The following is a 27,916-nucleotide window of genomic DNA, read 5'->3' on the forward strand; positions in this document are numbered from 1 at the left end:
TTTAAGAAACGATTTCTCCCTTAACCTCTGAAGCAATACTCCTGGACAAGGGAAACTGATAGAATTCCTATCCTGGGCAGAAGGCATGGGAGAAGAGGTTGGAGCTGGTGATGTGTAGTCCCTCCTAACTCTAGGATTTCCTAATCTAAAAGGAATTTTTAAAAATAATTTCACAGTCTTAAGGAAAACATTTAAAACTCTATTTGCTATCGTTAGGCACACTGTAATTTTGAACACTGACAATACCCATTACACGCTAGGAGTTGGAAACAAAGGTCATCCAAGCACTAATGCAACTTCTTCGACATATCTGAAAAGGATTTCATTCATTAGAGGTACCACTACGATGGGATCAGGTATAGAAATTATTTCTTGTATTACAAACAATAAAATATTTCTCTCCACAAGCTGCCTCTTGAAAAACTTGGCCTCATGCAGGGGCATGGTAGTAGAAGTCCTATGACATCTGCAATGTAAGTTCTTGCTTTGTATTTAGTTATAAGGATTTTTCTAAGTGGCTAGTTTATGGCATCATCACAGGGCATACCTATGAGTCATGCATAATTTCTATATTCTAGGCAACTCACTGCTGTCTAAACCTAAAGAGCTTTTTTACACATTAGCTGGAGTGAAGGAGAAGGGGTGCATCTAATTTTAATTCTACCCTTAAAGGGAAGTAAGCAAATCAAAGTACTTGAGAGTAATGTTTATTTCTTTAAAACTCAGGTTCTCAGAAGTCCTGGTTAAGAAAAAACTTTCTATTATTCTCTAGAGAAATATGTCCTGGACTTTGCTCAAATTACTTCTATTTAAATTCTTACCACTAAGTTCTGTTAATAATCTTGAAAGAGACCCAATCCTGAAATAATTACAGATACATTATATGTAAAATTACACGTGTTTCCTACCGACAAGTATATAAAACTATACTGAGGCTTTATAAATGCTTGTTGCCAGCATACAATGTTGCTTCTTCTATAATGGTTCTTCTATAATGATTATGAAAATCATCATAAGTAAGTGTCCAAAAGGGCTGAGAGCCTCAAAGAGAAGGGGTGCGTGTGTGTGTGTGTGTGTTAGTGATTTGTTTATGGAACTCCGGTGATAGACATACTCACTTTAAAAATCCCAACTTTATTATGGTTATTTTTCTACTGGGGCAAGTTATTACTGCATTCCTTCATTTCTCAGCTTTTTCCAATTTCCATTACTTTAATTTCCCATTCAAATCAATTTCTTAAAATAAAAAAAAAATATCTGCCATCAGTGGTAGACTTTAAGTGATACAGAGGGCTCATTTCTTTTCTGGTTCAAGTAACAGCCTTCCAGAAAAAAGATTAATGACACTGGACCTATTTTCTATAGAAAGGGTTGTCGAATTCCATCAAAATCAGTCATATTATTTCTTTAGCTCTCAACACAACAAAAGACATCCAGACATTAAGAGGCCATAGGGAATTTCAGGGGTTAGTTTCAGGTTATACCTTCCATCTGTTTCAGCTATAAATACAGCCGATGAGGAGAATTACAGAGGACAATGTACTCAAACTTCACTGTGGAGCAGAATCACCAGGAAGGCTTATCAAACACAGACTGCCAGGACCCAACTCCAAAGTTTGTGATTCAGCAGGTCTGGGGTGGGACCTAGTAAGTTACATTGCTAACAAGTTTCTTGGTGATGCTGTTGCTACCAGTCTGGGGACAAGGTTTTGTAAACTCCTGGTACAGGAGGATCCCTACTATATAATGGGCTGCAACACCATGTTTCCTGTATTTATTCAAACTTCCATGGCTAAGGGTTTCTGATTCATGCTCTAGACTGGACCCCAAAATGGCAGACGGCTTTCTGTGGTCTCAGAACCTCTGTAAGGTGCATCCTTCTCTAACTATCCTGCAGAAAAGATTAGTAAAGAATACAATATTTCTGGAAGAAGAAATCAAAACCATTTCTTGAGTCCCTCCCCCACTTTCTTTAAACCTCTTACTAAATATTTGGAATGAAATTCAAAAGCAAAATAGCTCAGAAAGCCTATCCGGAAGGGGTGGTTCTATCGGAAAGAAGATTGGCATACTCACCAGAGAGGAAATATACCCAGTCGTGTGGTGATAAAAACCATGGCAAACATAACAAACAGAAGATCACAAATTTTCTGAAACTTGGCATAATTTGCCATTTTGGCAGCCTATGAAAGGAAGGAATGTGATATATTAATTTAGTTAAACTGGTAAGTGAAAAGTTTCTTTCAATATGCACGAGTCTCCTGTAATATCGATATAGCTTACCAGATGCATAAAATTGCCTGCTACTTTGAAATGTCATGCATCACGCATCAGTATTTATAAATTGCCCATAAATTGAGTGAAATGCAACGTTAGCTATAAGTAAAACTACGGACTTTCACAGATTTAATAAAACATTCAGCAACCTGAAAAATTCAATGATATGGTTGATCTCAGGAAAACAGAAAAATAAGAAAATTCCCGCATTATAGATGATACCAACACAGGAATTTGGCACAACAGGTCAAAGTAGAAAGTGCTAAGTAATCCTTTAAAGCTCTAATGAGTCCAAACAGTAAGGCCACAAACTTTATACAGAATATATGGAGGCTTTCTGCATTATTTTCTCCTATCTACTTAGAATGAAAGGTTTTCCTTAAACAGGCAAAAGGAATATTCTCGGGAGATAGTTTCTTGGCTTATTCTCATAAATTTAGAAATAAAGAATACATCAAGATCATGTCACTTCAATGAATCCATTTAGGTATAATTTTCAAAGTTGCATTAACGGGTCATTTTCTAGATGAAAGTCACTAATGTTCCAAGTGTCTGTGAGAATTACTCTAATAATTTATGATAGTAATTTAAGTGACCACTTTTTATATTATAAATTAGGGAAGCGATTACCTCCCTTTTCCTACCATCTACACACCTTTTAACAGATGATTCTAGGTAACAATAGGTGTCACTGAAAACATAATTTTGCTTGATCACCTTTTTACATTTTCACATAGAATTCACACGCACCCACACAGAGGGTTTTAAATTGAAGATGTCTTGCTGGATTCATAACATTATTTTCTACTTCTTAGAAAGCTAAATTAGCTGAGTCAAACTTGAAAGGACTGTTGACAGTATCCGTAGAAGCTACAATTTTATAGCTTTAAGTAAAACACAGAGGGATGAGAGAAATGGCTTCCTAAGAAAAAATATCTATTAACTGAGCAGAAGCCAGGATTATGAACTTTAAATTTCATGAATACTTTGGGTGTGATACCATGAATTATAGAAAGAACGAAAAAAAGTATTTTCTGCCTCCTTCTCCATAGGTAAATCATTTTTCTCTTATACAGTTCAACAGTATTCAATAAAAAAGCATCAAACATGCAATTTTTCTGAAATGTCTAGGTCACAGATCCCACTTCAGAGTTGATAGTTGACATATCTCATTATTTGGATATTCTCAAGTGTTATTGTATAATGTAAAGAAAATCCATGTGATGAAGAATATTTGCTTTTAAGCCACATGACTGGCATTTCTGGATTGTTTTTCTTTTCTGGATAAAAGTGACAGACAAAGATTCAACCAGCCATTTCCACAGACATTAAAGTTGGCAGATTGTACAGGATTGATTTCAAAACTGTATATTGCTGTATAAATCTGCACTTTCAAGCATACTTAGGATTTAACCAAATGATAACTGGTTTACAGGAGACTGCCCTTATACAACTATATTTCTCCTTTAAAAAGTATGCTAAATAGAGTTTAGCTTGAATCACTTAAAAATCATAGTGCCATACTATCATCTGATATACCTAGCCCATTAGGACTGTTTTTCTATTTCATAGCCTTATAAGGAACAGAGTTTTTAATGAAGTGCTGTATATATTTCAAGCCTTGATTAATCACCTTTATAGTAGATTCAATTTTATCATGTGGAGTTTCTGCTTATACTGTAATAATAGACCATTATTTGAGAGCACCTCTATATTCACAGTGACAGTATATACTTCAAGGGGCAGAACTGTGTGGGACAACAAGAATAAAAACTCAGAATACAGATTCTAAGACCCATTTCTACATGAAATTTGTACTCTGGTAAGTTTACCTTTCACCAGTTACATAAATTTCTTAGCATAAAGTAAAAAGGCTTTTATTTAATTATATAATACTATTGGGTGTGTCTCTTCATAGGGGCCATAATTAAGAGTAAATGCCACATCAAAATTTTCCTTGGGATTTTATCTTTTGAAATACGCTAGAAGCATTTTTCATTTTCTTTCTTTCTTTCTTTTTTTTTGCTACTTTAATAATCCTAAATGATAATGGTTTGGAAAGTTTATTAAAATACAACCAATATTTCCTCAAATACTCTTTATCCTTATACATGTAGAGAACATAGTTTATATATTTAATTTATAATTCATATACACTTTTCACTGTAAAAATGCTAGGATAATACACATGTTGGCAATAAAAACTATGACTACTAATTAATTTCATCAGGATGTACAACTACCATTAATAATTAAATTGAGTTCTATGTACTTCCCAGTTATATCAGTGTGAAACTTATAACACCAGAAACAAAACCTATTCAAGTAATGATTTTCCAATTGAAAAACATTCATTTCTTAAGTGTGGGATAGTAAAGGTTTTCATTATTCAACTAATAAAGAATGCTAAGATGATGAATATTCTTTGTATAAAAATGCATGGACTAAAGTCTCACTTTCACCCATTTAACTTACAAAGAAACACTTAGCAGTTTCAAATCAGTCATATACTATCTTCCCCCAGTGCCATTGAGAATAACAGAAGAACTGATGGTCTTGCGGATTTCCCGAATTCTAGATTTCGAACTCTTAAAGATGAAAGAAAACTTTTACCTCTAGAAGAGCATCAGCTGAATCGTGAAGACAGAGGACCAGGGTTCCTACTCGGGCCATATTGTTGACATACGAAAAGGAAATCAAGAAAATAGCTACAAGATGATGCAGGAACATAATGCCAAAGTCCTTGGGGAAGAAAAAACACAGCCATGTTAGGTTTTAGAGGACAGCAGTATTTCCATCCATCTCTTCCATTATTCAACAAATACTTCCCAAGGTTCTTAATGGACCTAGCACTGGGGATACTAAAATGAGTAAGAGGTATTTCCTACCCTCTGGGAGCTCACTACAGAGTGGCAGAGGCACAAAGGGGACCAGTGACTATGGAGAATGTGATAAACACCAGGACTAAGGCCATGTCACCAAGGGTGTTTTATATGTAAACCAAATAATTTGAAGCTATGGGAGAAATTGCCTCAGAATTTCAAGCAAAGAAAGTTATTACATGGATTTCTACTTTAGGAAAATCTTTTGGGCAGCAGCACAGGTCCAACGGAACCACATCTCCAGCTACCGAGGCTGGGGATTCTGCCTCCTTCCTCTAGAACATGTCCAATGGGATGGTAAAATAAGAATCCTAGTATGTGGCTTTTCTGATGAATCCTACACAAACAGGCCCTAAATTTTAACCGTTACCTGTCCATAGTCATTAGAAAAAAAATTGGCAAAAGTAATGATAAAATGGCCACCTTTATTTGGGTCATTTTCACTGGAGCTGCTGGTTGGCCCATGTGAAAAGATCATCTTTCTCTGACACTGATTTATCTCCTGGCCATCTGGACATGGTTTGTATGATGCAGAATTTCTGTTGCTTAGAAATACAGTCTCTCATTTACTAATATTTTTACTCTTATTTATATTTTTATTTTTTAAAGATTTTATTTATTTATTTACTTGTCAGAGAGAGAGAGAGAGAAGGGGAAGCTGGCTCCCTGCTGAGCAAGGAGCCTGATGTGGGACTTGTGGGACTTGATCCCAGGACCCTGAGATCGTGACATGAGCCAAAGGCAGACGCTTAAACAACTGAGACACCCAGGTGTCCCTACTCTTATTTATTTTTTAAGATTTATTTATTTACTTGAAAGAGGGAGTGTGTGCACACGCATGAGTGGGGGTTGGGGCAGAGGGAGAGACAGCATCTTAAGCAGATTCCCCGCTAAGCTCAGAGCCGGACACAGGGCTTGATTTCACGACCCTGAGATCATGACCCGAGCCAAAATCAAGAGTTGGATCCTTAACCAACTGAGCCACCCAGGTGCCCCTTTGCTCTTATTTATAAATCTATTTCTTCCAGAGTATACTTGAACTTCTCTGGATTTAAGTGCCAAGATTAGCCCTAGTGGTGATCTATTTGAAGTCTTGGAAAAAATAAAGCTATTTATGTAAAGATAAATAAATTAGCCAAAATGAAAAAGAGCATGTTATGAAACTGAGAAAGAGAGAGACAGAAAGAGAACAAGTATGTGCATATGCTAAAATACAGAGCTACTGATGTCATATAGTTTTAGATTTGAAAGGTCAGCCTCAGTGATTTTAAATGGTTTTAAAACATTTAAGCAATGGCCTTTGTTTAGATACTGAAAGTAGCTAATGATTATCCATAAGTAATGAAATATTGCTATTAGGTCCTTTGCCATTTATTTCATTGTGTAGTTCCCATACTGAAAAAATTTTCAATTATTTGGTTTTATTTTTTAATTTTTAAGAAGATTTTATTTATTTATTTGAGAGAGAGAGAGTGAGAGAAAGTACAAGCGAGGAGGACAGGGAGATGGAGGCTCCCCGCTGAGCAGGGAGCCCAGGACCCTGAGACCAGGACCCAAGCCGAAGGCAGCTGCCTAACCAACTGAGCCACCCAGGTGCCCTGATTATTTAGTTTTAATTTATATAACATGAACCTACAAAGCTATGGATATTTCTACTGTTTAAATTCCTGTGATACAGAACTTTTTTAAATGTCTTTTTATGTTTTATAAAATAAAGCTTTAAATGGCAATGATAAAGTTAAATTTGTATGTTAAAAAAAAAACTCACAACGGTTCAGTGGTTCTGTATACACTCTCATGACTATATTCAGAGGTTACTTTTCTGCCTTGGAAAGTGCCAAACATTTTACTGATAACCATATGTACTGACGTAATTACTAGGATAAACAATGCATCAGTGTCCTAAATATGGTCAGACAGTTTTAAAAAATGAACTGCAACTACTTCTCTTCTTTTCAACTAACCTAGTCTCCAAATTCACCATGTTGTATTGATACTGGATACAACTGTTGGAAAAATCACCTGTCTTGTGTCAGTTCCAACTGCCCACAGCAGAATTACAGAACCAAGTCTTGCAAACTGCTGACCTACCACTATGGTCCTTCCTTCAGAACCACATTCACCGCACAGTTTTCAGCTCACTGGCAGAGAGAAATAATGATCATGCTATTTAATGAGTCTCATAAGTGATTACGTACAGACTCAACTTACCAGTTTTACCTATTTCTGATTTTCTGATGTACTTGTGGTCTCTAGGATTTTCCTAAGTCATTAAAGTTGGACAACACCAAAATGCCTTAGGTATACAATGAAAATTATGCTGATAACGTTTTCCACTGGAAGGTGAAATCTCTTCTCTCCAGGCTGTTATCAAAAATGTATGAGGTTCCAGTACCTGGAGTACAGTGTTCTACCAACAACAGCTACTTCAAAACAATGCATCAGGTGGAACTAAGCTATCAAATGATACTCCAAACTGTTTCCTAAACATAATTAAATGAAAACATACAGTACTTAATCCAATAGCTCAGTGAGTTTATATTTGCCCATGCTCAATATGCAGATTTGAAGTCTAATCAGCCAAGTACCTAACCAGAACATTTTCCACATTTCCTATTGTTCAGCCCTGAATGACTGCTCTGGATTTATTGAAAGAAAACAAGAGTTTTTCTCTATTTTGTTTAAAAATGAATACATATAAATTGATTAAAACACTTAGGGATGATTAGGACCACTTTATAATTATGTTTCTTAATTCGTATCAGATATAAATGTCCGTAAACAACACAAAGCTCTCGGCAATATAGCACACATCCCCTAAATATAAGAGCCTTGTTTTTGAGACAAGGTTTGTTTTGTGAAGATGATTTCTGCATATAAATCCCCTGGTCCTGGAAAACATTTATTACTGAGAGACTCAGAGTTATGCCCATGGCAGAAGACTAATTTTCATTATGCAGCCATTATCTGTATGAATATGAAAAAAGCATGAATAATGAATTTTCTCTTTTACATTTCTGCTTCAGAAAGCATTATACGCAACAAAATACATTCAGTAAAAGCCACACAATCATTATTTTATGTGTTACATCTCCTTACCTTGATACCTTTAAGCAGGCACTGAATTTGATCCAAATAACATTTTTAAGTAAATTGTCAACTTGGACCTTATCAATGCAGGGTAAGAACTCCCATCCTCAGGTTTGTTATTGCTGAAAACGACGGGTATGTGGGTAGACACAGGCCTGGCCGCAGGAACCTTAGCATCTTAGGTTGAGAATATTTTCCTGCATTTTTGGTAGCAGCAATTAGGTAGAAAGATTGTGATTTCTTCTTGGCACTCAGACTGAGGGCTGATTCCAAAGACCTTATTCAAAACAGACTGGTCTGGCCACCTGTTTCACCGGTGTCCCCCACCTCCTGCTGTTCGGCCATATTGTTTCTGGACAACTTCACAGCCAACATCAAGGGCTCCTTCTATGTTTGCTGCCTAATATGGACCCTGACCTCAGCCCTCATTCCAGCGGCTGTTCCTATGTTAATTATCAGAGATGGAAAAAAATCAGATGTAGTCTTGACTCAAAGTCAATTAGAATGAGTCTGTAATGAAAGAATTCAGGGAAGAGCCATCCATTTTTAATACCAGAAACTGCTAAGATAATGCTGTTTTCTTTTTTTTTTTTTCCTTATTACATATTGAATGGCATTCAGAGAACTTAGAATAGCCCCTTCGTCATTTCTGTGTCATTTCCACAACAGAAATCACTGGATGCATCTACGGTTACAGCTACTTGGGCTCCATCGCCAACTGTTGAAATGAGAAATGGCATCCGTACTTTAGTTCTCCAGGGTAATTTCTTGCAAAATAAAATATTAGTGGTGAAAGGCCAGAAGGACCACCCTCATTAAAACGTTTAAGTCTGGTGTTCTGCATGATGGGACTCCCTTTGCAATGATCGGGAGGCCAAGACTCTTGAAAATAATGCTCTGTCTCCAGGAGGCACCAGAAATTCATCTTGATGTACAAGTTTTTATGAAAGCAAGATTGACTCATTTATCATTAGGGAAAAAAAACCTACCGCAGACAATAAGAAACTTAATTCTCTAAATTCCCATTTGCTGGATAAATGCTCATAATTTCTAATAGTTTCTTTTGGGAATAATCTTTGCAACGAATAAAGCAAAACACTGGTGAACCTTCTGAAAAACCAAAAAGACCAAGATTTTAAGTGATAGCTGATTTAGATGTGCATGGATAGTGAAGAATATGAAATAGTTCTAAAATGCAAGGCAAAGAAAAGACACTTCCTTCTCAGATGCAAATGACATGTATTAACTCTGCTGAATTTAACAGATAAAATTAACAAACACAATAAACTTATAATAGAAAGTTACCTGAATAGAAATCAGGTAATTATCACCAGGTTACCCATTTAACAGATTTTTAAATTCTCTAAGGAAACGGACATCATAAAAAAAATTTTTTTTTTTTGAAAGAGAGAGAGAATGGAGAGGGAGGGGCTGAGGGAGACGGAGAGAGAGAATCTTAAGCAGGTTACCTGCTCAGCATGGAACCTGACACCGGGTTGATCTCACAACTCTGAGATCATGACCTGAGCCAAAATCAAGAGTTGGATGCTTAACAGACTGAGCCACCCAGGCACCCCAGCAACAGTGTAATTTAGAACTGATTTCATTGTATGGCAACTGCAACAACAGTCAAAATCTCTCAGGTCTATTTGTTTTGTTTTGTTTTAAATAGTTTTCTTTTTTTATTTGAACCTTCAAGGTACCTAGAAAGTTGTGTGACTTTGACAGAATAACATGTTATTTTTTATAGAGATCAATAACACACTGTCTTCCTATCTCTTCACTAGGGATTTTGCAACCTGAGGGTAAACCTCAGAAAGCTGGGGAGAAGCACAGTTGTGCAAGCAGTGGACTTATAGCCCATACCTTGGCAATGTGCAGGGGAGAGCGGCCACGCAAGCTCCATCTCCACCACAGCCCAGATGTGCCGATGCAAACGGGGAGGATCTCAGGCAAAACTTACATATGGCAAGAATAATCATAGGTACTTTTTCCTTTGAGGGAATATGAAAATAGGTTCTCAATCTTTGGCTATAGCTCAAGTCCTGATTAACAAAGCATGAAAAAATATATATACTTATATATATATATAATATTTTTAATATATAAATATGCACATATTTATATATACATAAACTTTTAAAAAGCTAAGAAACAAGAGACTAAAAAACTATCTAGGTCTTGAGATGATGACTGAAATAAAAGTATATTCATGGTGATTTACAGAAATCAGTTGATTCTGATTTGCCCCATATTAGGAAATTTGAGGAAAATTATACTTTTCTCTTACCCATGTGTGGTATGAAAAGTTCACAGAACATATTTAAAAATATCAACCTTTGGGTATCTGCATTCTCCCTCAATTTATCTGGCTATTTTATTTTTAGCTGGCCTCGAATGTTGGTGTACAATAGAGAGAACTGGTTAAATATTCCATTAAAAAAAAAAAGATATTTCAAATAACAAGGCTCTTCAAAAACTGTAACTTGAATTCACTGTCATTCTCACAGACAGCCTATGCATGCTAGGGTAAATATTCACGGGAAAATGTGGGAAGGGATAAAAAAGTGTGATTGATTTGAGAAATATTCATTCAATTATAAAGTGGAGTAGTTCTGGCAGAAATTATTCGGTTATCCCTTCTCTAATATTCAATCCACTAATAAAACTTCATTTACACTTAATCTACAGTCACATTTATTTCAACACTTTCTTTCCAATAGACTAGATTTTTCCACCTTTGGACTAAATATATACAGACTGAGGTCTTTGCGGAAGATAACTGTCACAAGCAGACATCATTCTAAAAACAAGTTGTGTGCCAAGAAATTGATTAAAGACATCTGAATGTATTATTGTCACTATCAAACTGCTTGAAAAATATGTACTGATGTGATTTAAATATCTCTATTAGCCATTCTCAAATCTGACATCCTAACTATTCAGCAAATATTTATATCTAGGCTACTCTGGTTTAGAGCAGAGAATGGCACAATATGGCCCCCAAGCCAAATCTGGCTCTCCGTTTATTTTTGTAAATAAAGTTTTATTAGAACATTGTCACATTCATTTGCTTAACCAATGTCTATGGCAGTGTTCTTCCTACAGCTGAGTACTTGCAACACAGATTGTGTAGGGGCGCCTGAGTGGTTCAGTCGTTAAGTGTCTGCCTTCGGCTCAGGGCATGATCCCAGAGTTCTGGGATCAAGCCCCACGCTGGGCTCTCCCGCTGGGAGCCTGCTTCTTTCTCTCCCACTCCCCCTGTTTGTGTTCCCTCTCTCACTTGGCTGTCTCTCTCTCTCTGTCAAATAAATAAATAAAATCTTAAAAAAAAAAAAAAAAGATTGTGTGGCCTGCAAGTTTAAATTATTTACTATGTAGCCCTACACAGAAAAGTCAGATGGCCCCTGCCTTACAGCCACATCTACATACGTATTTTGGGAAACTTAGGTCATGTTATCTGAGATATAACAATTGCATAGTGTCATGTCCAACTTCATCACATTTTCTTCAGATAAAGGATGTACAAGAGACCTAATTTTCACAGCTGTTCTTAAGTAATCATAGACATTACTCTTAAAATTCAGACAAACTATAAAAAAAGAGTTTTGGCAGATATCTCCACTAAAATTCTCGTGATAAATTACAAAAACAACTTCAAGAAAATCTGAAAATCAAGACATTTTTTCACCTGTTTTTAAAACAAAAGCTCTCTGTCTGGAGGCGATATTATTTTCCCTACTGCTAGATGTACTATTACTTTATAGCTTCTGGGAACATATATAAAGTGAAATAAAGAACCGCTGTCCAAGCAGTGTTTACCCAGTCTTTCTCCTGTGTAACATTTATGGTACCATTTCAAGATCAAGAACTCATAATCTTGTCTTCTATGAATTATTTAGTTAATATTTAATCTTTAATTGATTTTATTACTGTGGAAAAGGATACAATAAAATTTTATTTGTGCAACAGAAAATAGTAAGATAGTGCCACTAATTCCCTTCCAGTGTGCCTGGCCAGAGAGCAGAACTTAATTTGCAACTCCCTGGAGTCCGGCTCCATGCTTTCCTGTCCTTTCCCCGTCAAGAGAACAGTCTTCAAATACACTATGCTTTCAAGTGACATAGAGCTTTTTCTTAATTATATACACATGTTTTTTTTTCTCATTGAATTTGGGGTCTTCAGAAATTTTCATCACTAGCAGTTCTTGCCACATTCCAAGTACTTGGAGTTGGAGGCCTTTTATATACGCCTTCTGGGCTCTGTTTAAATTACACTTGGCCCAGTCACCCTAACTTGTACAGCTTTTAATGCTAGGAGGGTCACTTCTGAGACATTTTAAATATACTCGATAGAACAGTCTTAAGTGGTACACAGGCTTACAGACTTTTATTCTCTCTCTCTCTCTTAACATCCCTGAGGACAAAAGCAATGGCAACACTTAATGGTATCAGGTGAACCCACTCAGGCTGAAAACATCCAGAAAGATCAGTAGGGGGCAGACAGTGCTCAAGTAAAATCAGAAACATCCCAGGACTCAAAAGCTGACACCTTCGTATTTACTGCAAAGCCTTTGAGGCCCAAAATGACAATGGGCAATCAGGGACTCAATTTTGTGCTTTAGATGAAGATGAAAAATATCTCCTTCATGTCAACCAAGTTGGGACGATACTGCAAGCTGTCAGAAGGGGTTCAGAGGAACTCTTACTGTTGCCATCAGCCTTATCTCTAGTCTTCTAACTCCTGTCCCTTCAGCTGCCTGAGCTCCCTACTCTTCTTCACAAATTGCCAGAAATCTATTGGCAGAATTCACCTGTCCAGCTTCTTCTTGCTACCATGCAGGCCTCTGGCCATGCAGTTTTTTTTCTGGCCAGAACCCTAGTATTTTCTCTTTTCCAAGCCCCACTCCACTTTGACCACCTGGTGAACTATCTACCTTCCAATAATGCCAACTAATTCTCAAGCTCCAAAGGCTCTGTCTGACACTGTGATTTAGTCACATAAAGCAAGGACTATTAGAACCACGTTTTATAAAGAAACTGAGGCACAGAGACACAATGTAATTATTCCGAAGTCACACCGTAAGAACAGGCTGAATTTGGTTGTGTGTGACTCCAGAGCTCAGGTTCCTAAGGAGCCGGCAGGCTGCTGCTCAGAGACAAACATGAGAAGTGCTGGCTGTGAGGAAGGGAGTCGTAGCGAACTGAAAACATACAGAAGTGAGAGACTAACACACAGAACACAGTCCCTATCCCGAAGGTAGGAAGAGAAGGTGATCAAGAGCAAAGGTACAGGGTTAGCCATGAGTGGAAAGGGTGCCCCTTCTGAGGAGGCCGGAATTAAAGATGTGGGAATAGGTCCGTCGGTATTTATGGGGCTAGAAACAGAGGGAATTTACGGAGTTGGGGAGAGAGTTAGAGCTACAATAAACCAGAGTGTGTGTCTTCTCAAGACCCCTAGGATGGCTTGAGAGAAACTCCCCAGAGGAAGCTGAATGACTGAACCCCCCCAAATGAAAGTGGATCCTTCCAAGAGCCAATGGCACCTCCTGTGAGAGGGTGGGACTCCAGAGGCCCCAGTCGTGAAGGCGCAGAGCCCTAGGCCGCAGCACTGCGTAGATCCTGGGGTGTGGGTCTCTCTGCAATGCAGCAATGCTGCGGCCTGTACACTGCACTGGAAGAAGACGTTCCCGGCCATGGCCCTCCCGCACTGCGGCCACGCCCCAGGACTGCCCTGCGCCCGCGAGTTGGACTGGGACATCCAAACGTGCTTACGAGTCCCCCTCCGGCAAGGCCCTTGGGAGTCTGATTGCCGGATGAAGCCACCAGTTAAGGCAGCCTTTGAATAAAATCCTGTAAAATCGCCCCGTAACGCATGCTTCTTTTCCAGACGCCGCCGCTCCATCGTTCTCTCAGCAGCCTGCACGCAGCAGTGGGCTGCGATGTTCTGGTCACGGGTGGTAGCTTACTAAAATCAGCTGCCTCTTCCTCCCTTCTAGTCTGAAGACACAGCAGTGAGAAAGGAACAGGCCCAGGGCTCAAGAGTCAGGGCAGCAGCTCCGAGGTTACAAGGAGAGAGAATACCACGTCACACTCCACCCCTTTTGGCATCACCAGGTGTCCTGTGGCATAACTTTAGCTTTTCAAACAAGAAGGGGCACACTGATGCCAGCCGGGGTCCTTGAAGTCCTATCTCTAGAAAATACTTAAATAACGTATGCCAGCAGTTCTTGCAGGTTTTGGTATCAGAACACTTTTGGATTTTTAAAAACCCTGAGGACATCAAAAAGTGTTTGTTGATGTGGGCTATGTCTCTTCGTCTTCGCCACATTAGACATTGGAACTGAGAAATTTGGAAAACATTTATTAAGTGAAGTCTATTACAGGTTAATTAACAGAATTATTTTCATGAAAAATAACCGTATTTTCCAAAATAGAAAAAATAGTGAGGAGAGAGGTAGTGTTTTACGTTACTGCAAATCTCTTTGATGTCTGGCTTAAGATAGGAGAGTTGGATTCTCATTAACTGCCGATACCATCAAATTGTCGCCCTAAGTTATTTTGCTTGAAGTATATAAAGAAAATCTAATACTAAACAGTTGGAAAAGGGAGAAGTATCTTAATAGTCTTTTCAGATAGTTATGAATATTCTTCTTTGATATTGTACCAAAATTTGACAAGTGGGATATTCTTAAAGGTTACGTGCAATATAGAATCTGAAACCATATCAATACCCTTTTCATATTCTTTTACATTTAAGTCCTTTGGTTGTTTTGACCTTTGGATGGATCTTTTACTCATGTATGACTTTGTGGCATCATGCATTAGTTATTTAGAAAATATTGGTTCACTGAGTTAATATTTTAAAAATAACTTTTATTAATATCCCCACCAAACTCATCAGATAAGTCTTCATGGATTGAGATGTTATCAAGCTCTCACTGGTGGACAGGAGTCTTCCAAAAATCTAATTTTTGCTTGAAAGCTTGAGTTTTATCATTGACAACAAATAATGTCAATTTTTTTTGAAACAACTCAACAAAATCACTTTGTACATTTTCAAAAAAAAATGACTATCAAATACACAAAAGCTGGAATAACCACAGTTTGTCATTTTCCCAAGTAAAAATGAGATTTATGGGAGAAAAAAAGCAGCTTGTTCAGCTCACAACACAAAGCACTAAGTGCACGTGATTTTCCTGAGACACTATCGGATTCATTGCCAGGCAGCAAAAGTTCTTTATGCCTACTTCCCATTTTATCACATAAGATATTTTTAAGTATATACTCAAGAATAGAGAGTTAACAAAATTAACACTTTTTAATGCTTCATCAAGAGCATTCTTAACTCAAAGTGATATTTTTTTTCTTCCTGTAAGCATGTGACAGCAAAGAAAACTAGGACTACTAGTACCATTGGGGGCCACTGCCTGCAACTTTGCCCTCTATTACTTCTGGACTATGAGTACAATTTCAACAGAGTCAGGAAGGCAAATATCATCTTAGTATTATTATGGAAACAGCTTTCACCTTGCAGATCTCCATGGGTCCAAAGACTACACTTTGAGAAGAGCTGATCTAGAAAAATTATCTCCAAATATTGTTCAAGGAAATGATAATTAGCCAAATTATTAATAATAGCTGCACTAGTCAGGATAAACTAGATTACATGTCAAAAACAAAGCCCTTAAAACCTCAGTGGTTTAAAACAAAAGTTTATCTCTTCTTCACTACATGTTACCTTGGGCAGGGAGGGGGGCTGGTACTCAGGGACCCAGGCTGAGGGAGCAACTTACATCTCAAATGTTACCAATCACGACATTACAGGGGAAAAAAGACACTGGAAGGTCTCACCGGTGATTAAACACCTCAGAGTGACTCAAGTCAGTTCTCTTCCCAGCCTAGGAGTCACCTGGCCCCATCCAATGGCAAGGGGAGGCAAGGCTGAGAAGTACAATCCTACAAGTGCCTGGGAGTAGAGAGGTGGCACTATTTGGTGAACCAAGTTAATTACCACAGTGATAGCCAACTTTTATTGAGCATTTATTATGTGCCAGGAACTGTTCAAAGAGCATGTATTGTTTATTTATGCTCACCCCCACGAGTTAGGTTATATGAACTCCATTCTTTGGATCAGAAAACCAAGGCACAGAGAAATAAAGTAACGTGCTCAAGGTTATTCCACCTTAGGAGTGGTGCTGAGCAGGCCGACTGACTTCAGAGCCTAAGCCTTTAACTTCTAAGCCAAAATGCCCATAATTATTCCCCAGTCTAGAACAAACTGAGAAAAATAATGTTTTCATAAAGATAAATTTAAAGGATTGTCCTTTATTACAAGGTGTCCTTTCTCCTTTAAAATGTTAAAATTTCCCTTCCTTTATGAATTGAGGGTGGTAAGTAGTAGGTGCTTTTAAAATTTCCTTACTGGGCAAAGTAAAAGGTTGGCAACCTTAAGTTAGTTCTTCTTCTTAATTATTTTTGCTAATTTTAATTGACCAAAAATATAATAATTTGTGACCACTTGTTTTGGGGTTTGTTGTTGTTGTTGGCTGGGTTTAGAGCTATGTGTTGATTCAACCAAATTTTGGTCATCATGTGCTAGGTAATGTTCTAAGCTCTATTCGTCAAGCCTTGTACCAGACAGTTTTTATGGCTATTACTTCACTTAATTCCATGCCATCCTGCTTCCTTATAAGGGAGATTATTGCACGCATTCTCTTTCACCTTAAAACTAACTGAAGCAGGAAAGATCTGGAACGTGGCAAGCCCCTACTCGGAGGAACGGGTGCCAGTTATCCCCTGCAGAACTTACTAGAGAGCAAACACAAGCCCGTCAATAAATTTCTTGCTAAACTCCTCTCTCTGTGAGGAATCTTTTCCAGGATGTAGTTTTTCTTGCAGGTTAAAGACTAAAAGAGCAATAAGCTGATATCACCAGCTGGGCCCTGGAACTCGGCCATGGATGATTTCCTACAAAGGACTCCGAACACAAGCAGTGCTTACTGGCCGAGGGCCCAGGCTTTCAGGCCAAACAGCAGCTTAGTTAAAAGGGACATAGGGCTTAGACGCGAGCAAGCTGTTCTGGGCTCCAACACATTTATTAGTTTCTCTTGGAAAATTCAGATATGCAGGAGAAATACTCATTGTGAACAGGTGCTAAAGAACAGAATTTTAATAAAAATTGAGCCTTGGGATATAAAAGATGTTTCCAATAATGCTGAATACTGAGAATGTACCTGTTATTTTAATAAGATACCTTAACAATTTTGTTCTTACAGAAGAAGCAAGGAACACAGGAAGGGATGGAAGGAGAGACAAATGGAGGGAAGAAGAGAAAAAGGTAAGTAAGGTAAAATCCTCCTAATATCTTGGTAGCATATAATAGAATATTTAAATTATAAGTCCATTATATACCAAATGACTACATCTGGGCTTGTCCTTTCCCTACGGGAAGGTTAATAATGATGTATCTCATCACTCACCAAATAAGTACCAACCCTGGAAAGGATCAAGAGAGAGGCATTTTAAACACCACATTCTATTTGGAAACAGAGCAACTAAGGAAAAAAAAGGCTGGCAATACTAGGACACTTCTAGAGAAAAAGCGTTTATGAATATAAAAGCCACTTTAGAAAGTCTCATAAACTCATTAAGTCACAAAAAATGATTTCTAAACCTCACTTCAGTTATTGATTTTAACAGTCTGAGGCATGCATTCAGATTCAACGTTTATAAATCCTGGCCTCCACTTGAAATGGCCATTCAAGTTCATTGTCATTTAATAGGAAAACTAAAGAAACATTCTTTATAACTTTCTATTCATAATCCTATGAGAAACCTTCCATACTGTGTTGTCAATGGGTGTCTTCAAACAGTTCTATTTCATAATTAGGAGGCAAGCTGTTGTGATAGGGTTTAGTTAATAGTTGGTAGGGATAATACAAGAAAGGGAATGTATTTGGCAGCCAGGATATTGGATTAAGCCTCGCTGATGGATGGAAGAGCAGATCCTCCAAGCACTAGAGCAATGGAGAGGGAACGCTCAAGGACCTGCAGTGATAGTCAGCAAGATGCAAAGGAAAAAAGCAAGAGCTACAATTCACTAAGGAGAGATGGCAACAGAGAAAAAGGCCTATCTTATTAAAACCCGTGCTGAGTAATACACAGGTCTGGCAGTGCTAACTTCCCATTCTGTGCAACAAAGAGGGATAAACCAACTGCACCAGGAATGTACACAGGGACTCTGACTAGCTGAAGAAAGGGGAGGTGCCAGATGTCTAAAACAAGCTATTGGTGTTGACTAAGAAAAAAATGGAGACTTCATTGCTAAACATTGACAATATGTATAGGCTTGAGATCAATTCCTTGAACTTCACTGTAAAATTACCCTTTTTATATACAGGTGGTTTCCACATTGATGCAAGATATATTAAAATCATACAAAATGATACACTTCAACCCTTGAAAATCATCCCCTTATGATAACTATTAGATAACGGTCATTTGACTTAAAAGAATGAAGACTCTATGAGTCCTCTTGGCTCACTGAAAACACACGTTACATGCACATTGAGAAAGTTCGAGCAAATGGAAGGGGTTTGGTGACTTTGGGTATAGCAATGTCTCGCTGGGACTAGGCTCCCGGGAGCCGAGTACAGTTCCCGTCTTGCTTTTATTAATCTACTTGACTCTAGATGGCATACCTAATTCTCGATAAGCAAAAGAGAAACGAATAAAATGGCAAAGAGCTGCAAAAGGCTTATTACTACCTCTCTAATGTCAGGAGCATGGCGAGGCAAGATAATGCAAGAATTGTTTACATGCCTGATCTCAGAGTGAATCACAGAACCTTGCTGGGTAAACCTGCGCTCTAATTTATTCCCATATAGCACAACCTTGAAAAATTTACATAAACTCACTGTATATCAGTTTTCCCAGCTACAAAATGGGAAAATATTCAAACCTTTTTTTATGCAGGTTTTTTCTGTAGCTACCTGGGAAAAAGTGCTCCTCAGAAGGAAATAAACTGCATATTACTCCGCCTTATAAAGAAAGGACATTCTGCCACAGGCTATAGCACAGATGATCCTGACGATATTATGCTAGGTGAAAAAGCCAGCCACGAAATGACAAATATGGCATGATTCCACTTATATGAGGTACCCAGAGTAATCAAATTCATAGAGACAGAAAAGAATGGTGGCGGCCAAGGGCTGGAGGAGGGGACAATGGGGAATTAGTGTTTAACGGGTACAGAGTTTCAGTTATGCAAGATGGAAAGAGTTCTGGAAACTGGTTGCACAACAATGTGAATGTGTGTAATACTCTGCTGAATTGCACACTTCAAATGGTTAAGATGGTACAATTTTATGTTTTGCATTTTCACCACAATTAAAGGTTTAAAAAATAAATAAGTAAATGCACAATAAGCCTAGCACCATGCCTAGCATGATCATGTAGACATGATCAGTCTACAAGTACTAAATACAGGAATGAAGAAGACTCTTCACGTAAGACAGATGAGATCTAATCTGACTGGCATACCACCACTGAGGGATCTTTAAACATTTCCAGAAAGTGACCCAGCATGGTACAATGAGGAAGGAACCACAAATGATCGTTGTCAAGGAGTTATCTCCTCTGCCAAGCTCTAGCCCTCACAGGGACCATTTCCTTCTGAGAATCAAGCAACAGACATCTCATGCAGGCTGTGCAGTCATACAAGGTAAGGAAAGACAGCTTCGTGCCAGCTGAGAGAGCCTCTGCTGGGGGACAGTGGCAGGCATGTCCCTGGGGAAAGGGTCTGCAGTACGAGGGACACGGACTCGTACGTGTTCTTTCGCAGCCATTTGGGTGCCACTTTGCAATTTAGCAGCTTTGGCAGCTTACTGATATAACCAAGGAAGTTACAGTGTTCCGGTATTGTGCTCCTTGACAACACAGAGTTGTTTCCAGAGGAATCTGGAAGATATCCATTAGTAAGTCAGAAGACATTCTGATTAGTCCCGTTTATTCACCTGCCCTAAACTTACTGACCCCCATCACCAGCAGGTGCACTGATGGCCATGGTACAAAGACAAACATATCTTGCTCTTTCACCCTTCAAGTCTAGGGAAGGGACAGAAGGCAGGCCACCAGGTCACAGTTCATTTAGGAATGTTGTATTTTCATGATGTGTTTTGATGTTAGATAACTCTAATTAAGGAAAGACTCATTCATGGGGTTGGAATACGGAGCTTTCTCTCTCCCAGGGGCTACAAATACAGTTAAAAAATAGAATATGTACACACTGGGCACTTGTAAACTAAACCCAGAGGAAGGAGTGGTCAAAAATCCTGGAGGAATTGGATTAGCCTTCAAAGAAGAGATTACTTTTGGACTAGGTCAGGTTTGGGAGGAGGAAACAGGATATATTCTAGCCAAGGTAAGGTCTTGTAAAAAAACAAAGGTGCATGAAAAAAAATTATATCTGAACAATGATGAGAAGATACTCTTGCTAGGACGTATGTGTGTGTCAGGGGAGAGGAAGGGGGGTGATGAGACTGGAGAAGTAGCTTTGAATCATGTTGACAACCCTGAATATTACTCCTACTTAGGTAGTCTGGCTTTGTCTTGAAGGTTTTAGAAATATAACTTCTTAGGTGGCAGACAGGCAAGAATGATTATTTAGATAGGAGGACCATTTAAAAGGCTATTACAATAGATTAAACAAAAGTGGAGATGACTCCAACTAAATATGTCAGTGACATTAAGAGTTCAAGTATAAGGAGAAGCAAAGAGGAGAGCAAAGGAAAACGCCAGCTTATGTGACTATCGGTTATAAGGATTACTGGAAGAAGCAGAGAACTAGCGGACGATCATGTCTTCAGCTAGAAATACTTTGCATGTAAATTCAGTTTCCTCATTCATAAATGAGAATAAATAATAAATGACTCAACTGGATCTTGGAGTTGATGGGAGGATTAAATGACAAAATAAATATAAAGAACATATTACTATTATTTATGCGTAGATTTGTGGAAGTATGCACCTGGAGAGAATCCAGGCCCAAAGAGAAACATTTGTGAGCTCTTGGTACATGAGTTATGGCTGGTAGTGCTGAAGGTTATAAGCTTGGTCATCCCGGGAGATGATGCCCTGTCATCCAGGACTAGACCCCGTGCGCACAAACATGAGCACATGAGGCACTGGGCTGGAGGCCATCAACGAGGACTCTGAAGGAATGATCCAAATACGGGAGTCTGGAGAAAATGGTATGATGGAAAAATGATAAGCAGTAAATAACCAGAAGTGCCTATTCTTCCCAGAAGCTGGTAGAATGAGAGCTGGTCGGGGTGGATTTGAACACTTAGGAGTTCAAAAGCGCCTGCAGCAAAAGTCAGTCCAGTGAAGGGGACAGGTGGAGGCTGTCACTGTTCATGGAGCAATGTTGTATTTTCATGATGTATTTTTTGATGTTAGATAATTCTAATTAAGGAAAAATTCATTCGTGGAGCTGGAACACTGAGAATTTACTCTCTCCCAGGGGCTACAAATACAATTTTTCTTCTTTATTTAATCTGAAGAACAGAGGGCCTTGTGAATCAGACTGAGAGAAAATTGCTGCTGTTAGGATTCGTTGATATATTTTTTCATGGAGAAAAGAACACTAGGTTGGGAGGAAGGAGGGAAGAGCCAATGTGAACAAAATATAAAGCCCCACAAACAAAATAAGGAACTTTCTACAGCAATGCAGAAAGTAGCACCAGGCCAGCACTGCCAGAGAACAGAAGTGAGTGCCTTGGAGACTCTAAACCCATCTGGCAAGAGCCATTAAGGACACGTATCTGCAAGCACTTTACAACATAACCACTCTTACCTTTCTTTTGATATCGGTGAACTGGGAAAACATTAAAGACCAATAAAACGACAGCTCCAGGATGTAATAATAGTGAAGGTCAGTTGTGAGTGGCTGAGGATCAAAGAAAAAAAGGAAAGATTAATAGTTAATAGGAAACCAATTTGTGTCCCAAACATCTCAAGCTCAGTACTGAAAAGTGACATGGTCTTGCCCCTCTACAAATTCTAGCCCCATTCTCTCTGTGGAGAAGAAGGGCTTTGAAGCATGCCTCTAATCCGCAGCTTGATGGCATTAAGTTTTGTTTCATCCCCAACCAAAAAAGTGTCAGTGATTATGAACATTTGTTACCCAATTCACTATTTATTTTAACAACAGGATTTATGGTTCCTTGATGTAAGTATCTGTAAGATTCCTTAGGCAACCTGAAAAACAAAAAAACAAAAAACAAAAAAACCCACATACACAAAAAGAATAACCCTGGAAAGTGCTGTGAGATTCCATAATACAGGAGCAAGGGAGGTAGCTGATAGAAACTGGGGTGCCAGTTGGGTCACGGAGGCAGAGTTTCAAGTTCTGCATTAATCAGAGCTTTCTCGTTATTAGGAAATGTTCTGTACATTGCAAATATCAAAAAAGATAATTCAAAAATATTTCTTAAAAGACAGAAAGGGACAAAAAGGCTGCCAAGAAATACCAGGCTAGGCCCCCAGTCAGGAAATCTGAGATCAAGTCTCAGCTCCACAGCTCAGTAGGTATAAAATTTGGGCCTTAGTTTACTTTTTGTAAAATGGAGCTGACACCTACCTTAGAGGTACAGGAATGGAGAGAGGCTCAGAGAGGCAGAAGTCAGGAATATTTATTTTGTTTATCGAGCTATAACGAAATGTCTTACTTTACCAGAATGAATGAAAGACCTTTGAAATGCATCATCTCCACGCTACCCACAATGTAACAGTATATACAGTAACTGCAATTGAAACGCTAATGTTTTGTGAACCAACAGCAGCATAACAAATGACTTTCATGAGAAGCTGGCACTCACTTAACTACTACTTTTACCAACTTTATGCACTGGCACTAAAGAAAACAATTGCCCCTCCCACTGATCTTTGGCAACAGTAAGGGGACAGGATACTGTCCCACCAGCAATCCCAAGCTCTGAGAGACAATGAGCATCAGTGAGTTTATCAAACTCAGCACCACCCTGGAGAGAATATATTTTCCACTGAATTATCCTTTTAAAATTTGCAGGCATTAGCAATAAGGGATAGGTATCAGGTCAGACATATGGCGGCAATGAATTTAGAAAATAGGGCACTGGTTTCACGTCCCTTGGAGTCAAGGTTAAATTTCAGTTTTAAAGAGATTTCCTGCACTATCACCTGGAAAAAGCCATGGAGGGCTATGAAGACAAGTGAGAGTACATCTAGAAACCACAGAGTTCATAAGAAAGCATCATTATTACAAAACTACCGTATTCGTGGAGTGCTCTGCAGCTGACAAAGCTTACCTACATGTTAATTTCTTTGACTCTCATAAAAATTCTACAAAATTAGTACCATCATTTTCTAGGTGGTATAGTTGACAGGCAATTGCCATCAGTTAGTTTGGGTTGAAAGGTCAATCACAGGTCTTCCAGCTAGTGAGGCTCTGTGACTACCATGTTTAGGGATTCTCATTCCCAACTTGGGATCTTGAAGACAAACTAAAGTGGCCCAGCTAAAGACCACTTTTCGTTATTTTAAACTTAAAATATACACATGTATATAAAAATCATCATATAATAAATTACATATATACTCAGACACAAAGAGCAGTGTGCCTTTAATAAAATTGCAACAGACCACTACTCTCATCTAAATATCTGTCCAATTATTTAATATACATGCTAAAGACATAATAAATATGCTTCATGAGCATTTTAAGCCCTAAGACTAACTCTGAACTGTAATCTATGTATTTATGGAGACATAGCTACCCACAATGCACTTTAATTACATACATAATAATTACATGTTGTTCAATTTTTTCCCCACACATACAAAAAGAAAGAGCTGATTTTTTTTTAATTAGAATACGGTGTTTATCAAAGATGACCACTATTCCTATAAGAGAGCATGAATTGGTCCTAGATTTTGGGGGCTAATGCCAAATTATTCATTTATAAGCAATGATGTCTTATCAGCAGAAGACAGTCTTGATCTGAATCCCCACACACAGTAGCTTTGCTTCTATACTAATGATGTTCTTATTTTTTATTTCATTATTTTTTAAAGATTTGTTTTATTTTTTTTTAAAGATTTTATTTATTTATTCGACAGAGATAGAGACAGCCAGCGAGAGAGGGAACACGAGCAGGGGGAGTGGGAAAGGAAGAAGCAGGCTCATAGCGGAGGAGCCTGACGTGGGGCTCGATCCCATAAAGCCGGGATCACGCCCTGAGCCGAAGGCAGATGCCCAACCGCTGTGCCACCCAGGCGCCCCTGTTTTATTTTATTTTTAAGTAATCTCTATAACCAACATGGGACTTGAATTTACAAGCCCGAAATCAAGAGTCACATGCTCTACAAACTGAGTCAGGCAGGCACCCCAATGTTTCTTATTTTTAAACATAACTATCTACCAGACCTTCAAATTTTCATGTTAAATCTCTAGTTTTGTCTGTGAAACGGTCAGCAACTATAATTTTGGGCCCCTGTCCCAGCAACTAATTATCCCAGAAAAAAGCAATTCCTTAGCTCCAGCCATAAACGTGAAAGTTATTTCAGACTATGTTATAGCTATAAAGAAGCGTGGCTATTACATTTGATGTGACATTTGTCTCAATGTTGTTCATAGGACAGAATTTACCTCCTAAATGCAGTGGATTAGAGCAGCTGCCGCACCAACATACGAGTTACGGTTTCTAGGAGGCTTTGATGTGCTTTTATAAATAGAATTCTAGATATATTTGGATTTTTCCACCCGGTATACCATTACAGGACACAAAGAGAGGTGTAATGACAACATCCCAAGTAGTTAAGATGGTAAAACAGCAGTTGAGCCTGAGAATTGCAATTGTGCACAGTAAGCGATTGGTTTTGACGTTGCTTCAGTCTCTATCAGAAAGCCCTGGCAAGTTCAGCTTTCTCTAACCATGTCCTATTGCTTGTTTACATTCTTTTCTAATCTGAATAAACTACATGAAAGAGATGAAAATGCAAACTGGAATTCCATTTCAGTGTGTCCTTAGCCCTGAACCAGCCCAAGGAGTTTCCAAACCAGTCCCTAGCCTGTTGCAACAGAGTGTAACAAAGATACAGAGCATGCTTGCTCCCAGTAACTTTATACATACCAAAAAGACCACATGCCCCTAAAATGACAACCCAAGGAACGGATGGCAAAGTCAAAAATCCAAGGTGCCTATCATAACGTATGTCCCTGTATCTTGTCACCAAAATACATCGCTGTATTTGATTCTTTTATATAACATATTCCAATTAAACTAGAAATTCTAGAAATTTTTCAGTTAAGAAATTACTAGAAAAAAAGACCCAGCTATGATATTCAGATGGTAACTGATCTGAGGAACACAACGCATGCTAATATTATTGTATTCATGGACAGAGGCAAAGGTATGTCGGGGGTGGGGATCTGAAATGCTCCCTTCCTGGGATATAATTTTCATCTCATATTTGATGATGGTTGAAGTCTAGTGTAATGATACAAGCCCATTTTTCTATCCTCAAGGAAATGGTGCTTGATTTACATATTTAGAGGCGGCTCTTAAGTCCACAAAGTGGCCTGAACTCCGGGTGCTTGCCGTCCAGATAGACTCCTGCCGGCTTCAGGTCTTCAGGCTCTCTGCAGTCATTAGATGTAGATAGCTGTTAGAAGCAGGAATCGCCCAACTATCGAACGGACTGTATCTCACTCTTCAGCAAATGCACCTTCCAGCTTATTCCATTTGCTAAAGCAATTGAGCTTTGATTCTGAACTTCACTGAGAATGCAAGCTACTTCCCTTAACTAGGCTAAGTCTGTATCAAGCAGCAGGAGGTGGGGGCAGGGGCCTAAAATCATGAGCCTGACCTAAGGAAGATACTCTGCATGTGTAAATCTCCTTACCTGATAGGGGTAGTTGTACCAGCAGTGCCTTGTATTCCACAACCAGGGCGTCTGAAAAAAAAGACAAACACATTTTACGTGTTTTGGAAATGAAGCAGGATAAGAGATGCTTATGACAGATTCTTGTCCCCAATACTTTGGGATTTCAATAATCTACCTGTATGAGAACTGAAGGACTTTAACTAGAATTAGGATATTAAAGCAATTAGTATTCCATTATACATGCTCTCTGGGTAATCTTCTAAACTCAACTGGTAGTGATGTAAGGAAAGACGTGAGGGTTTGAAGCCCATGGCCAAGAAAGAATTCTTGAGACGTCTTTGGTGCAAAAAGGTGATTTTATTAAAGCACGGAGACAGGACCTGTGGACAGGAAGAGCTGCACTGGGGTCATGAGGAGTGGCTGATTATATACTTTCAAGTTGGGAGGGGGTTAGGGATAGTCTAAGTCTCCAAGGAATTTTGGAAGCAAGGTTTCCAGGACCTTGAGGGGGCTAGCTCTTGTTGGGAAGAGGTCATTAATTACCGTCTAATAAAACCTTAGTCATAAGACTCTTCAGATGTATATCGGTGGGCCATATGCTTGAGGGATCATTGCCAACACAAGGAAGTTTCCAAAAGAATTTTATATGTTAAAGTAGGCTTACAGGATCCTGGGGAGGTGGGGGGAATTGGGCTAGGATTGCCTTTTGCCTTTAGCAAAGTGTCAACATCAAGGCAGTTGAGTCCCTAGAGGAAGGTCACTCTGCCTGTTTCGGGACTTGTCAATGGGCTATAGGTAGTAAGGAAATTTAATAATTTTTCTTCTGCCTTTATTTCCCACATCAGTAGTATTTCAGGCTACTTCTGGGAGGAAGTCCCCACTGGTGTTTTCTGTATTTTGCTGGTTACATGGACACCTTCCCACTATGTAACCAGCCTCTGCAGCAGAGCCTTTTAGGGGGTCTCACGTAGACCAGAGGCAAATCATCAATCTCAGTATTATCAATAAACAATGCTGACAGTTGGTACAAACTACTCTGAAACTCCTCCAACCCAGCGTTGCAAAGCAACATTATCAATCAGTCCTTTCATGCTTTGATGACCAGTGGTTAAGTAACAGGCAGGGATACTGATTTCAGTAGAACAGCCCAGACTAATTCCAGGCCTGAGGGAATTAACCCCCACAGCACACTCCACTCCCCAACTCATGGTCAAGGTCTTTTAAAGACAAAACAATCACTCTTAATTTGACACCAGTCACTTGCCTTACAACACTGTAAAATCAAATAGAACAGCGAAGGGTACACACAGATTCCCAACAGTTATAGGAAGTGGGGAGAGACTGGTATAAATTTAAACAGGCTGCTGAACAATCCATTGATACCAGCACAAACTCTCTCATATTACTGGATTAGCTTTATTATTCTTTTGTATCTCTGACCTACAGTTATCAGCATTTTGTGGCATTTGTCTAGATGCATTTGGTACACATCTGTATGTTTCTTACTGAGAAACATCATCTATCCTTCACCCAGTCCTTGTTTATGCATCTCGAAATGATATTGTCACTGAAAGATTCATGTTAGATATATTTTTACAGACCTAACCTCCTTCCTTACCCTGTCCCAGGCCCTATGAGACTAAAAGGTGCTGCTGGCTGCAGTAGGGTAAAGTCCTTGTCTCCCTAAGAGCCATAGAGACCCTGTCACCCCATCCTCCTCCTCCTCAGCCCTGCACTGAT

At 38.8% G+C, this 27,916-nt stretch overlaps 1 protein-coding gene across 2 annotated transcripts in view; it reads right to left on the reverse strand.

Moving 5' to 3' along the window:
- CERS6 (ceramide synthase 6) overlaps positions 1-27,916 on the reverse strand; it is a 300,673-nt gene that overhangs the window by 52,098 nt on the left and 220,659 nt on the right. For both annotated transcript variants that reach the window (XM_040644256.1, XM_008687065.2), the window contains exons 5-8: positions 26,195-26,245; positions 22,107-22,199; positions 4,891-5,019; positions 2,077-2,183 (exon numbers count right to left, since the gene is read on the reverse strand). In XM_040644256.1, the coding sequence (XP_040500190.1) occupies positions 2,077-2,183; positions 4,891-5,019; positions 22,107-22,199; positions 26,195-26,245 (380 nt within the window). The remainder of the gene's footprint in view (positions 1-2,076; positions 2,184-4,890; positions 5,020-22,106; positions 22,200-26,194; positions 26,246-27,916) is intronic.

Source organism: Ursus maritimus, unplaced genomic scaffold (assembly GCF_017311325.1).
Source record: "Ursus maritimus isolate PB19 unplaced genomic scaffold, ASM1731132v1 scaffold_1, whole genome shotgun sequence".
NCBI lineage: Eukaryota > Metazoa > Chordata > Mammalia > Carnivora > Ursidae > Ursus > Ursus maritimus.